The sequence below is a fragment of the Pocillopora verrucosa genome, chromosome 10 (assembly GCF_036669915.1).
Source record: "Pocillopora verrucosa isolate sample1 chromosome 10, ASM3666991v2, whole genome shotgun sequence".
Taxonomy (NCBI): domain Eukaryota; kingdom Metazoa; phylum Cnidaria; class Anthozoa; order Scleractinia; family Pocilloporidae; genus Pocillopora; species Pocillopora verrucosa.
Window position 1 is genome coordinate 16,420,374 of NC_089321.1, and position 13,515 is coordinate 16,433,888.

The 13,515-nt window shown below is 37.3% G+C and overlaps 2 protein-coding genes and 1 long non-coding RNA gene across 3 annotated transcripts in view; 2 read left to right on the forward strand and 1 right to left on the reverse strand.

Moving 5' to 3' along the window:
• Positions 1-4,639, reverse strand: part of LOC131785678 (3-hydroxyisobutyrate dehydrogenase, mitochondrial) — a 7,300-nt gene extending 2,661 nt beyond the window's left edge. Inside the window, exons 1-7 of the mRNA XM_059102612.2 lie at positions 4,545-4,639; positions 4,433-4,449; positions 3,715-3,917; positions 2,801-2,845; positions 2,209-2,330; positions 1,232-1,365; positions 29-262 (exon numbers count right to left, since the gene is read on the reverse strand). Coding sequence (XP_058958595.1) covers positions 29-262; positions 1,232-1,365; positions 2,209-2,330; positions 2,801-2,845; positions 3,715-3,917; positions 4,433-4,449; positions 4,545-4,620 — 831 coding nt within the window. The 5' untranslated portion in view covers positions 4,621-4,639. The remainder of the gene's footprint in view (positions 1-28; positions 263-1,231; positions 1,366-2,208; positions 2,331-2,800; positions 2,846-3,714; positions 3,918-4,432; positions 4,450-4,544) is intronic.
• Positions 4,640-4,706: 67 nt separating this feature from the next.
• LOC136283875 (uncharacterized) lies at positions 4,707-6,730 on the forward strand. The gene is made up of 2 exons (XR_010718975.1): positions 4,707-4,929; positions 6,157-6,730. It is a non-coding gene; the product is annotated as an uncharacterized lncRNA (long non-coding RNA).
• Positions 6,731-10,878: 4,148 nt separating this feature from the next.
• Positions 10,879-12,661, forward strand: LOC131785930 (uncharacterized). The gene is made up of 5 exons (XM_059102889.2): positions 10,879-11,051; positions 11,384-11,455; positions 11,682-11,827; positions 11,971-12,154; positions 12,295-12,661. Exons 1-5 carry the CDS (start codon positions 10,879-10,881, stop codon positions 12,659-12,661), a joined length of 942 nt encoding a protein of 313 aa, XP_058958872.2.
• Positions 12,662-13,515: the final 854 nt, after the last annotated feature.

The following is a 13,515-nucleotide window of genomic DNA, read 5'->3' on the forward strand; positions in this document are numbered from 1 at the left end:
ATCATATTTTCATCTTGCTCCAACTTACCTTGACCATAAGCTGTGATGCAAATCCTCCTTGATAGTTGTTACTGGAAGGGATACCTTCAATGATTCCAGGACAGGGATTGTAAGTGTCACTGGACCAGCAACGACCACTGCTTGTGTTAATTACCTTGGCGATCATTTCTGGTTCTAGACCCAGCCGAATTCCTAGATTTGTGGCCTCTGAAACTCCTATCATGCTCACAGCTAGTAACAAATTGTTGCAAATCTTGGCTGCCTGTAAAGAGAAGGTTATGCCAAGTGTTAAATCGTAATTGTATCTGCTCCCAATCTGTGAATCCCTCACATCTTGCTACCCAAGAGGGCATGTTTACAGAAAACCATTCTTTTTCTTCAGAATTACCTGAACATTGTCTTTGCTAGTTGAGCTTTGAGATCATTTTGTTCATCTTCTCCATTTCAATGTGAAGTGCTGATGAACTGCTTGGAATTAGCAATGTATAAGTGTAATGTATACAGCTGTTTGCAGAAAGGTTGTCAGAAAAAGCGCTACAACTCCCAAAAGCAGTGTGAATAGTTTTAAGGTATTCAAGGAAATCTGAAAAAATGTCAGTTTAAGGAAGACACATAGGGGGTTTGATAAATTTATTTTGTTTGCAAGACTGACTTTTAACTCTAAACCTGATGAAAAATGAAAAAAGAACGGACCAATCTCAATGAACAACAGAAACAATATAAAACTCAACGAGAACAAATTCTGGGTGACCTGAGCAAAAAATATTTTAAAAAACAATATTCTATTGTTTTGTTCCTCTCATATTCACATGCATGTTGGCATTTGTCAAAATTTATCAGTTTCAATTAAAATTCATTGATCACTGGATACTCAGATTACCTTTAGCGATTGTCACATGCACTTTTTCATTTTTCCGACAACCTTTCTGCAAACAGCCGTAAATGTTAATTCTCATTTATCACTGTTATTCTTGCCATAACCATCATTGTTATTATTAATAGTAAGAGATTTAACCCTTTCACTTCAGGATCTCTTACTGAATGCCATACAATTCTTACGATGTCAGTTTGGAGAATTTGGTGTTGGATTAAGTAATAATCACCTAATTGATATTTTTCTTAACTCTCATCACTTGTCTGCTTGACATTGTATTGACACTGTAAAGAGAAAATTTGTCTTGGTCACTTATGGGAGTGAAAGGGTTAAGTAGATGCATTCTACTCAAACTACCTGTCCTGTGCCAATAGCTCCAGTGTGAATTACATTCTTTCCCATGTGTTGTAATATTTTTGTAGCTCTTTCATAAGCTTCATCTTCACCACCAACCATAAATGTTAAAGTTCCTCCTTTAGCTGCTGTTACCCCTGAAATCAATTTGCAGAAAAATATTCGGTTAAATTGAGAGTTTGATCAACATTATATACTCCACCTACTAACCTCTTTCTCCCATCACTGGTTTGCTGGATTAACAACTCAAAAAAAGGTACACTGTTTGTAGCCAAAGGCTAACTTTAAATTGTCAATTAGCTCTGTAACCTTTTATCTCCCATGAGTGACCAAGACTGAGTACTCCTTCAATATCAAGCAGTCAAGTGATGAGAATAAATAAATATATCAATCTGGGGATAATTAATTGATCCAATACTAAATTATCCAAGCAAACATCTTATAAATTGTATGGCAGAAAGTAAAGAGAATTACCAATGAGATCTTTGGAGTCAAAGGGTTAACTTGTCACTTTTTTCTAATCAAAGGCTGCCAACTTCCTATGGTTCCTGTACTTCCCCTATATGGTGATGGCAATTTCCTGTGACATGTTGCGTGACATGCCCAAATTCATCAAACCCGTATTTAGAGATTCCCGGATGTTGGAAAAGCATGTTCATTCCGCCATTAAAGATGGCTTGTCATTTACCACAAGATCTCTTCTTTTTTGTCTGTTAAGTGCTCTCTGGCATATTGATACACTTCCCACAGAAACTGTGTATAATTTTGTATCTTTTGAGCTGTCTTCCTTTGAAAATTCACACCACAGATGTGATGTGTCCGTTGTGTGAACCCTTCAACCCCTAAGATTTACTAGCATAAATTTATCCTCACAATATTACCCCTGAATCAAACATGAAGGTTATGAAAACAGAGGAAATGATCACCACAGAGAGCAGTAAGGATGATGTTCAGATGTTGAGGGTTACATGACACCTCACCTCCAGATACTGGTGCATCCAGAAACGTGGCTCCTTTGCCCTGTACAATTTCACCCATCTCCTTGGCAACAGCTGGTTCTATTGTGCTTGTGTCAATCAACAATGATCCAGGCTTCACAGAACTACAAAAATTATATGTTTTATTTGTAACAGTAACAGACATTTCAAAATTCAGTCTTTCAAAGAAGCAGTCCCCAAATATACCCAAGCAGACCCCAGAAGGGTCTCTGAGGTTCCTAAGGGGGTGGGGGTTGCAAAACAAAAAGTCTTGAAGGAATTTATGTTTCAATAAATAACTTTCCAGGGGGCTGGGGAAGGTGGCTTAAGGCAAAAACACCTGTAGGCCTCTTTCATGATGGTGACCAACTTGTTTTTCCTTCCTTTGCATTCAAATCAACTTTCTCATATTTTTAAGACAAATTGAGTTTGCCATTGTTACTCTTTGTTGATGAGGCTAAAAGAGATAATTTATATCAAATATAAAACAATAAAGATGATTCCCTCCATCACAAAAAAGAGTGCAGGGAATAGAAGGAAGAAGTATTCTTCGAAGTAATACAAAGCTAGAAATAACAGGGCTATTTTCTTTTACCTCAGGATACCACTCTCACCACAATAAACTTCTTTCACATTTGGACTGCAATCAGAAACAAACTGTTAATGAATTGAATTTCAATGGAGTGGTAGCTGGTCCTTAAAGTTATTGTCGACAGGTGTGATAAGTCCCAAAAAAATTGTTACCAGGGGCAGTTACTGACATTTTAACAACCTAAGCAGATATTATTATGATTAGGGTCATCAACTGTATCCCATGCACAATCTCATTGGATAAATCATTCCATATAGCCCAAGGCCATCAAAAAGTTATCAGCAAATTACTCTAGTCATATGATTTAGACGTTTGTCAAGCTTGAGTTTAGTGACTGGAGCATTACTATGACATGATAGGAAGGCAACACCGACGCATATTTTAACCCTTTACTCCCTAACATCAGTATGCATATTCTCCATACTGTTCTCTATACATTTCCTAAGTTGCTGATAAGGAGAATTTGTTTAACAATCAAGAGCTTCTTTGGTTGGTGATCATTTCCTTTATTCTCATGACCTAAATGTGTGACTCAGGGGTGATGTTGTGGGGAGAAATAAGTTGTGAGTCACTCTTAGGGGTTAAAGGGTTAAAGTTATAAGAGCAATAAAAAAAACCTGATTGAATACATACATTAGAGCTAACTACTGAAACATCTTGACGTTTTAGGTTTAATTTTTTGAAGCAATATATGATTCATATAAGTTAACAGACAGTTACAGACAATGCCCTTGGCTGAAACTTCGTCCTTAGAATTTTTCAGTCACTCTTTTCAACTGTTGATATTTTGGGCGATATTGCAGTTGGACATCATTCTCCGATGCATAAGCTGCTGAAAAACATCTTTTTTAATAAACTTTAGGTTACTAGAAAGTGTGTCTGCTGGCAGTGAGAAAGGTATCAAGTACTTAAATTACCTGGAAGGTAACATGGTGACTATTGTGGTTGCCTTGGAAGCCACTTCACTGGGCGTGGTGGCTGTAGCAGCTCCCAGTTGTTTCAGATCTACAACAGCCTCTGAGAATATGTCATGGACTAAAATCTCATGTCCTGCATTCAACAAATTCTTTGCCATGGGACCTCCCATGTTTCCCAAGCCTATAAACCCAATGGGCTCTCCCTGAGAGAAATAGGAGATAAAGTGTCACAGGAATTAACTTATTTCAGTGAATTAAGTAATAGTCCAGAAAAAAAGCAAACCCGCAACACAACTTTACTCTTGTTCGTCCGTTACGCGCCACCTCCCCCTAAAACACCCCTATGGAAACAGTCAAATGCCTGACTGTCCATGTCTTACAGCAGGTTAGATAAAGACGACTGTATTAGCCATCCAACTTTAACTTTTGAGATTTAAGCCTATGTGCTCGCTCGTAATTACCGAAAAAGTTTCATCCGTGACTATTATTTCATTTATTGACCATTCAACCAACATAAATTATATCTAATGTTATTAATAAAATCAAGAATCGTCGCGAGCCAAAAGAGCCGATCAATTTTAAAATAAAGCCTTAAAAAGTGGAAAAAATAAAACAATAATACTAAATCACAAAAATTAACAGTTTAATTTTACTGGTTTCCACGGTGTGTTCCACGTGGAATTAATACAAACAATTCTGGATCGAACGTGAAGCTTACCTGAGTGGAACTGCCACCTGAAAATTAGAAAAGGAACCGACTCGGTAAGGTATTCAGGAATCATGGATCAAAACATAAACAGTCCTTAATCAATTCTGGATTACGACCTTACTTGAAAACAAGCGGCAGATCAGAGCTCTATTAGCTAGCGATCGGATAACGATATTTCCCTTACAAACTGTTGCCATTTTGTCTTTTCTCTCCAGTCCCGCGAAATTTTGGCTTGCGCAATATTGCGCGCGCTTACTATATAATTACAACCGCTGCTCAACAAGAGACGAAAATATGGCTGTCTTCACGAGAGTTGCGGATTTCCTTCAAAAATCAATCGCCTTTACTTGTGCAGTGGGATGTATTTACATCTTAGCTATATCTGGAAGGAACTATTTAATAATACGTAAGAGGAGACTCGCGAATGCGGCCGCAATTGAAGCCGAAAAAACAACTGATGTACCTTCATCGTCGTAGACGGAATGCTTCTACATTCAATTTTATAGGTATGCAATAGAGCAACAATCCTCTCTTCTACTTAAGTGTTTGAGGAAATGTATATGATTTATCCGCAACTTATTTCAATCGATTCATCAGAGTTTCCTTCGAGATGAAATGTTGTATAGTCTTATATTACCAACCTTCATAACTACATGTTGCAATTGCATAATCAATCATAATTTGAGCGTTTGTGCTCTTTTCGACACGGCACTGTATTCGACATTATATGTTAAGCTGAATTTTAAACGTATTTTGATTGGTTCTAACTTATGTTCTATTGGAGGAAATACGCATAGATGAAATCACTGTTCGCAACATTTTGATTTTTTTATCACATATAAAAAAAATGGATTCTATGTTGTTGTGCACTTGTTCACTTCTTTGTTCTTACCACATTTTGACATCGTCCGTGATCTAAAACTGATTATAACATAGCTAGTAAATTTGTCGAATCAAATTCAATTGTGCGAGCGTGCTTCATATTCCTCTTGTGCACGCTCATGACGTCAGCAAACATATCCATTGAGAAAAAAAATTTCCATCGGGTTGAAAATGTTATAAAACAATTGGTTCATACGTCAGCTGTGCGTTCATCAAGATATGAAGCACTTGGGAAGTTTAGAGAGCACTCAAAAAGGTAGAGTTGCTCTCAGCTACACCTCGAGCAACTCTTACACATCTTTCATGCTCTCCAAACTTCCCGCGTGCTTCATATCTCGATGAATGCATGCTGACATATGAACCAATTGTTCATTATATAATAAGCTCAGTTATGCAGGCATTCTGATTGGTTCTCACTCATGATCTATTGGAGGACTGACATATAGATGATGTCATCATTAAAACTTTTTTTAATTCTTTATTATATAAAACAAATAGATTCCAAGTTGCTGTAATAGATCACAGAGGACGTCAACATGTGGTAAGAACATCAGTGACACACTTGGCTGTGCCACTTTTTTGTTCCTACCATATTTTGACATCATCTGCGATCAATTACTGAACAGACACATGGCAACTTGGAATCTATTTGTTAAACAGAAGAACAGCAACATGGAATCTATTTATTTATTTTACAATACCCTAACCTGGGTGGGAAAAACATCCCATGCAAGGTAATGCAGCACAATTTTTTTGATGAAGTGAAAAGTTTTTATTGTCGCAGAAATTTTGTAATATAGCACAAATTTTATGATGTAATACAAATTTTTTTACAATTTACTTTGTTCTAGGGATCAAGCCTAACAATTTGTAGAAAAAAACTTGTTGGTGGTGAGGAATGGAGCTGGTGGAGCTGTGGATGAAAGTAAAATTCTCAGACAAAGGTTACTTTTCTGACGCAGAAAGAAAATATTGTTCTTTTGATGCCTACTCTGCCAAGGAACATGCTAAATATTTGTGCATTCTTGGTGAACTTGAAATTGCCATCAAAAGTGATGTACATTTTGCTCTATTGATATTCAGGATTTGGTAGTTCACCCGCAGAATGATCTATTGTTCACAATCTGTTTTCACCTTGTTGAGGGTTGCACTGAAAAGAACTGTTTTTCAGTGGACCAAGGTGACACCACAAAACTATGTGAAAAGTGTCACCCTTGTTTTATTTCACTGTGAACAATAGTGTGAGTACATATGTTACTAAAAAGAGCATTTCATTGGTTTTTGTTTAAAAATTTCAGGAAACATGTTCATAGATGTACCAAGAATTACCTTTTTTTTCACATGTGTTACTTAGCCAATCAGAAGTTGAGAATTTTGTAATGTATTTAGTTGAACTGGTAATAGAGGACATTACATGAACTTTAACTTTACAAATTATCTTTATTCAACTTAATGTTTCTCTTTACTATTCATGCAAATTGACATTGTTGTTAAGCTTAATGTCAACAGGATTGTTCCTTTAAGAGACTCTTTAGGAGACTTCCTTAAAAGAGACTCTTACTGACAATCAGCAAAAATGACATAGAGCCTCATAATTTACAAAAGAAAAGTTTTGGACATCCAAGATTTGCAGATTAGTCGAGATGATGGGGCCTTCGGTTCTCCACTATCATCTAAAACTTCTGTATCACTGATGATCGTTTCATTAGTTGCATGAAGGGAAAATGTAAGTCAAAGATGTGTTATTTAACAAATGCAGTACTTTTTTCCTCCAAGAAAATTTCCCTAATATTAGGGTTGTAAAAGACGATTTCTTGGAGAGGTTTGATCTCCGAAAAATATTAATATCGACTCGGAAGGATGCTCGTGCAGAAGTACTTCACACACAGACGTCTTTTGTAACAAGTCCACAAAGTTAGCACAATGTTGAATCGTAATGCAACTATAATCGTACCACCTACTCATAGATTAAAACAAACTTAGAAATTAAAACGTATAAGCGATGTTTTTGATGAGATATTTCTTAAAACTTACGTTTTCCCTTCACTTTGTGTTCTTGGCCGTAAGTATGTTTTGGGCGCGACTCATAGTCAGTTTCGCCCGAGCCGCCTAGCGATGACTCTGAGAAGGGCGCAAAACATATATACCCTAGAACATTAACTATTTCTCTATTATTATCACTCTGGTACACATTGAGAAGATGAAAACTGAAAAATGGACAACAGAACAGTCCGAACAATCACGCTAAAATCCGGCCGAATTCTTCTTTTAGCTTGCAAAATGAGCCACAATGCCTGACAACGTGATGACAGTAATTATTTTAAAGCACTAGAGAGCTAGGTACATGATTTTTTAAAAACATACCTTCTGTTCCTGTTTGGGCTCCTGGATGAAGAGTAATAAAAAGAAAAAGAAACGGTGTTTGAAAAAAACTTTAAAAGTACAAATCAAGGTTTGCTACAAGGAATATCTTAAACCTGTTAAATCGATGAAGGTCCTTAGCAGTAGAAATGCAATAAGCCAGATCTTTGACGCTGTCTCTGGAGAGGAGACGAACTGTGAATCTAATGAAAAAATTGTATGCAAACCCTTTATTTATTTGGTTTCCCGACCAGAAAACTGAAAACAGATACCGGCTATTGCAATAGTATTGTTTGAGTATTTAGTAGATCATATCAACAAAAAAATGTAACTGGCAATACTAGCAAAACCCGTGGTTTGATCCGGGGATTACCCAAGAGAGCCGAGGGGAGGATTAGGTCGTTTGAAGAGTATCAGAAGAATACAGTCAAACTGGCATTAAGCGGTCACCCTGTTTAAAGCGGTCAATCACCAAAGTCCCAAATTCGTTTTCCCTCATTCACTGTAATTTTCACCTCGATTATGCGTTCACCTCTATTAAGTAGTCGCTCTGTGGATGACCAGGTTATATAGATTCGACTGTAATAAAGAGACTGCATTCTCTTCCCCCGGCTAAGGAAAATGCATAAATCAGGAAATGGCTACAAATGGGGATACGACGGGGATTTATAATTTTTCAAAACCCTCACCTAGGCTTACAATAAGCGGCAAAAGTCTTTGCACGCCATGTTACTTTTTGAAATTTGTTTTCTATAACTTGCATTTTCTCCTCCTCTCCCCAATTTCAATGTTGCCTAGTGCCTACAAAATGCGCTTTAATTTCAGGCAACTTTGTTTGAGGGATAGGGGGAATTTGAAAAAAAACTTTTGGAGATGAATTACAAGATTTCTGTTTATTATGTCAGGTGGAGTATTATCGACCATCTACAGTGAGGAGGGGTGCCAACTAACTTTGCCACTAATTGAGTGATATCGGTTGAAGGATAGTCCTTTATCACCTCCTGAATAAGAGAAGAAAGAATCACACGGCAGCCCTTGAAAAATATAGTTTCACTAAGCAAAGGTTTTGATTGAACAGTTGGCTTGGCAACCGTGGAATACATCTCTGGAGTATATTGAACATACCGAGGCCAGTTAGACTCAAGGAATTTATCTTGCCCATAATTCTATTTCTATGATGACGTCAGTTGGACTTGAGCAAAATTACAGTTTAAAGTAAGGTTCGGCAAAGCAATCTTCAAGGGTAAAATAAAGTTTGGTGTCTACTTAAAAATTCTTTGAACACAGATGCGCAGAGATTGCTATCACCACATTTCACCTTTGTGTGCTGAAAGTAAATATCAGTGCTCCACAATGAAATATTTTGTGCGCTGAAATTATATAAAATATTATGTGTACTGAAATCAAATATCAGTGTACTGAAATTATATAAAATATTATGTGTACTGAAATCAAATATCAGTGTACTGAAATCAAATATCAGTGTACTGAAATTTAATATCAGCACACAGAAATTAAGTAGTTGCGAACTGAAATATCAACTTTTGGACCAATAGGCTAACTAACTTCTCACGCAACTTAGTGAAAAACCGTCCATGGTTTCTCAGATCTCTTTCCTTACTACCATTATAGAAAAGTGCAAATAATAGGAATGCTACAAACCTTAACTTCTTATTAAAAACGCAATTTGAACAAACAACAAAAACTGATTCATCAAGGACACGTTCAGTGCTCCATGGTCAGTTAAAGACGCCGGGAATGCCTTCAAAACCCTGCTGGATGAAAAATTGGATCGAAGTGCACACGTTACACGAAGGCTCTTCTTAATCCTTCGCTCTGAAGACTGAGCATTAACGCTCAGAAAGTCAGCTTTGGAAACTCTTTACGGTAGCCGATTTATATCATCAACTCAGTTGATAAATCAAAATCATCCTCAATTCCATTTTAGTTATTGACGAAAATATTCGAGAACCAATAAAAAGCAGAGATTTTTGACGAGGTTTAGTGAGAATTTCAAAGACCCTGCCGCTTAGCCGTACCACAAGCGTTAAAAACGCGATGAAAAGCGGAAGGAAGAAAGAGAAAAGAAAGAACGGACGGAAAGATAAGATAAAAAAGCTACTTAAAAGAAGCAAAAGTCAATGACTTAGAGGTTAAAGGTACGAGCTCTCTCAAACTGCAAATATTTGTTCTAAAGAAAGCAAAAGAACTCGCCTAACCACAAACTATAATTTCTGCTTCATTTTCATGTAACATTGTAATGTGATGGGGTCTCTAAAATGCTTGAAGCGTCTGAACAGTGGAGAGACTTCGGGAAAACATACACAAAGATGACGACTAGTAACTAAGTAATAAATAGAATAAAACAATTAAAGAACAGAAGTTTAAAATTCCTTCACTTATTTAAATTATACTTCAAAGGGAGCTAAAATTGTCCATCTAAATCTCTCCAATCCTCTCTCAGATAGCCCCGTCAAAAATTTGAATTTCATACGTGCCAATAACTAGAAAGGTTCTTTCCTCAATGGGCCGTAAGGCAGCAAATCATTCATTTTGTGGGGCAACCTTTGCTGTCTGTTTTCCTAAGTCTGCATTTACACCGAACGAATTTTCTCCTTTTTTTTTTAAACAAATAATGCAATATTCACTCTTCAAACCCGTAAGTGACGAACGTAATCGAAGGTTACCCTTACAAGTGGTTTCACTATCTGCCCATGCGCAGATCCCTCTATGAAAAAAATTGAAAAATGGCCTAAGTAAGTTTCAACATATCCGTGCCACCGCGATTTTGACGGGCTAAAGTTTAGACGGCCTTTGGCAACGCACCTGTTAAATTTCTCACCTAACAATTTGTCTTGGAGTTCAAATTTCTGTGCAGGTGGGCAAAAAGAAATACTTTTACGCATTAGTTTTTAAACCGTAGAAAATTAATCCTATACCGTGTGAATGTAGCCTTAGCAACATCAGCATAGCTTATTTGGTTTTTTTCGAAGTACTTGTCAAATAATGCACGGTTCCAATTCTTTCACTTTAAGGATTGCCTATTACACAATTTCATATTCGACAATTTCAGTAAAGGTGTAAATTTATGACATCGTGTTCGAAATACTTTCGCGCCCAACATTATCGCAATTAATTATGACGTCATGAACGATAATGATCACTTGAGATTCTTCAGTTCAACTTCGCTCGCGTTTTTGAACAGCTTCGAGATGATTTCGAGAAGACAAAGCATTGTGCTTATCATGATTATTTTGTGCTCTTATACTCAAGCCAAGCTTGAATGTCCGTCGAAATGTCACTGTGCAGATGACTTCTCCGTCGTGATTTGCCGAGGATTGGAAAAATTCCCCGTGTTTGGCTTTGCATCAGTCGTCAAAACTCTGTAAGTTATACCATCAACTTTCCCAGACGCGACTACTTGAAACTGCAATTGGCATTCAAATGAATAAAAGTGTTCTCTGGCAAGCTGTATTTAAGGACAGTTTAGTGATGGAAACCGGAAAGTAAAATAGTAACTGTATCTTTCTTTGAAAGGAAAGTAGAAAAACTTTGAAACAAAGCAATCTTGACACTGTTCGAGCTAAATTTCAAAATCGCTTAAATTATAAGAGAAACTCTTGATAGAAAAAGGGGTAGGACGAGTGTATTGCGAGAAAAAAGTCACTTGTTATAGTCAGTTACTTTCTTTATCTGTCTGTCTTTTTGTTTCTGCAGGGATTTGACGCATGGAAATATCAAACACATTAACTCTAGAGATGTGAGGGCATACTCACGCCTGGAAAGACTGTAAGTGGGAATAAACCTCAAAGATTTTTTATTGTAGAAACAAATCGAAAGCGCCGAGTTTTTATTACTGTTTGATAAGAGATCAACAGCAACAGAAAAAGAATGCATTAATGCAGAATATGATTGCATGGTGTCTTCAGTTCTGGCCGATTGCCTTATCACAAATCATCCCCTAAAAGACAAATTCAAAAAAGGTCTCAATCTCGTTTCCTTTCTCTATCCCTAGGTTTATCAATCACAATCCTCTGGACTGCGACTACGTGAATATCTACACGCTGAAACACTTGAAAGAAACTGCTGGATTGAAAACATTTGACGGCCACAAAGTTGATTGTCCACCAGAACCCTCAGTAATGAATGATAGACTCTTTGGTAAATTAAACCCATAGCTTTTTGCTATTCATGTTATGAAAAACTTTTCAATTCAAATGCAATTTTTACATCAAACATGCGCCCCTTTATGAATTACAAAATCTTACTTATATTTACCTCTGAAATCACGAACTTTTTTACAGACAACAATCATCATGGACATTATAATCATCACACACTGTCAGGAGGATCACCTCGGTTTGTTTTTTATCATGCAAGCTTTTCTCAGTTGGCGATGGCTGTTGGGACTGTAATGGTTGTTCTGAGCGTGCTCACTGTGGCTGTTGTGTGTTGTGTCTTGGTGTGCTTTCGGCGCAAACTGTCTCGGTGAGTGTCCATATTCTTCAGCGTCTCACAATACACAAGACGAAGCTGGTACTTTGTAAGTCCTTTGTAGTTAGCTGACTAGTTCTAAACAATGTTAAGCGCCCTCATTCACTCTTGTCTTTGTCGTCTCTCTTTTCCAGAGGATTTCAGCGCCATAACTTGGCTACTGAAGATCCCCTCAGCAAAATAGAGAAAGGAACTGGAAATAAATCTGGCAAGGTTGGAAAGGGAGGAAAGAAATGTTCAAAGAAACAGCGGAAAGGCCCCCAAGGACATCCTAAACGTGGTAAAGTCAACACGGATGGTTCGGGTGAAGTAGAGGAGGTGGATTATCTAAAGGAGAAGATGAGGAAACAGCGAAGAGGTTCCCGGGGATATCTTAAAAACGTGAAATCTGATGACTCGCTTTTTGCAGAGGAGGAAGATTTTCTGACGAAGAACTTAAAGATACAGAGGAGCGTGTCCCGAGGGTATGCTATGGGGGCTAGATCCACTGACGAAGATTAAAGTGATTGCTTTTCTGGAGGTCAATTTGATGGACGAGTTTCATACTTTTGAGTGTAAACACTGTGAAATTTTACACAGTCTAAACGTTTCACTACCGATTCTTTATTTCCAATATATATTTACAAAACTAAGAAGTACCTATGTTCACAAGTTAATCTCCTATGTTTCCTCTCGCTTTACAATTTGTGTTTCTTCGAGGTCTCACAATTTCGTGAGAGACTTTTTTATATTTTGATTGTGACTAAAAACAAAATCCCATGATGGAAAATAAAAAATAAATTTTAATGTTTAAGATTAAGTAAAATTGTGATTTTACCCTTCAAAAGAAGTTCTTATTCTTAAGCTGCGCACAGTCTAAAACCCTGGTTCATCTTCACTTACCAATCATCACCTTACATGTATACAGAGGAAGCCAACGAAGTAAACATCAATAAAGGACTGAAGAAAATGCTTACGCAGAATATAACTGTCTTACTTAAGGTGTCCTCAATCCTGACGATCTCCTTATGACAGATCCCTCCTGAAAGACAAATTCGAAAAAGTCTCAATGTTGTTTAGTTTATCCACAGGTCCTCGGGACCGTGATCACCAGCTATCCACACGCTGAAACACGTGAGGGACACTGTAAAAAAGTCCATTTACGAAAAAAGAGGCTAAAGGCAAAGCTCCGTAGAAAATATGTATTAAACTTGTTAAATGAACCACCGCATTTGGCGAGGTTGAGCAGCCGAGGAGTCGAAATCGGGGCAACTGAGAATAATTCCAGTGAAAGACAGGGTGGAGGACTTGAACCCGGGACCACCAGATTGCAACTCCAGCACCCTAACAACTCGGACACGCCGCCTCCTAGATGA

Coding starts and splice junctions, on each gene's coding strand:
- LOC131785930 (XM_059102889.2), top strand. CDS start 10,879: ATGATTTCGAGAAGACAAAGCATTGTGCTTATCATGATTATTTTGTGC. Junction 11,052..11,383: donor GCATCAGTCGTCAAAACTCT/GTAAGTTATACC, acceptor TTGTTTCTGCAG/GGATTTGACGCATGGAAATA. Junction 12,155..12,294: donor TTTCGGCGCAAACTGTCTCG/GTGAGTGTCCAT, acceptor TCTCTTTTCCAG/AGGATTTCAGCGCCATAACT.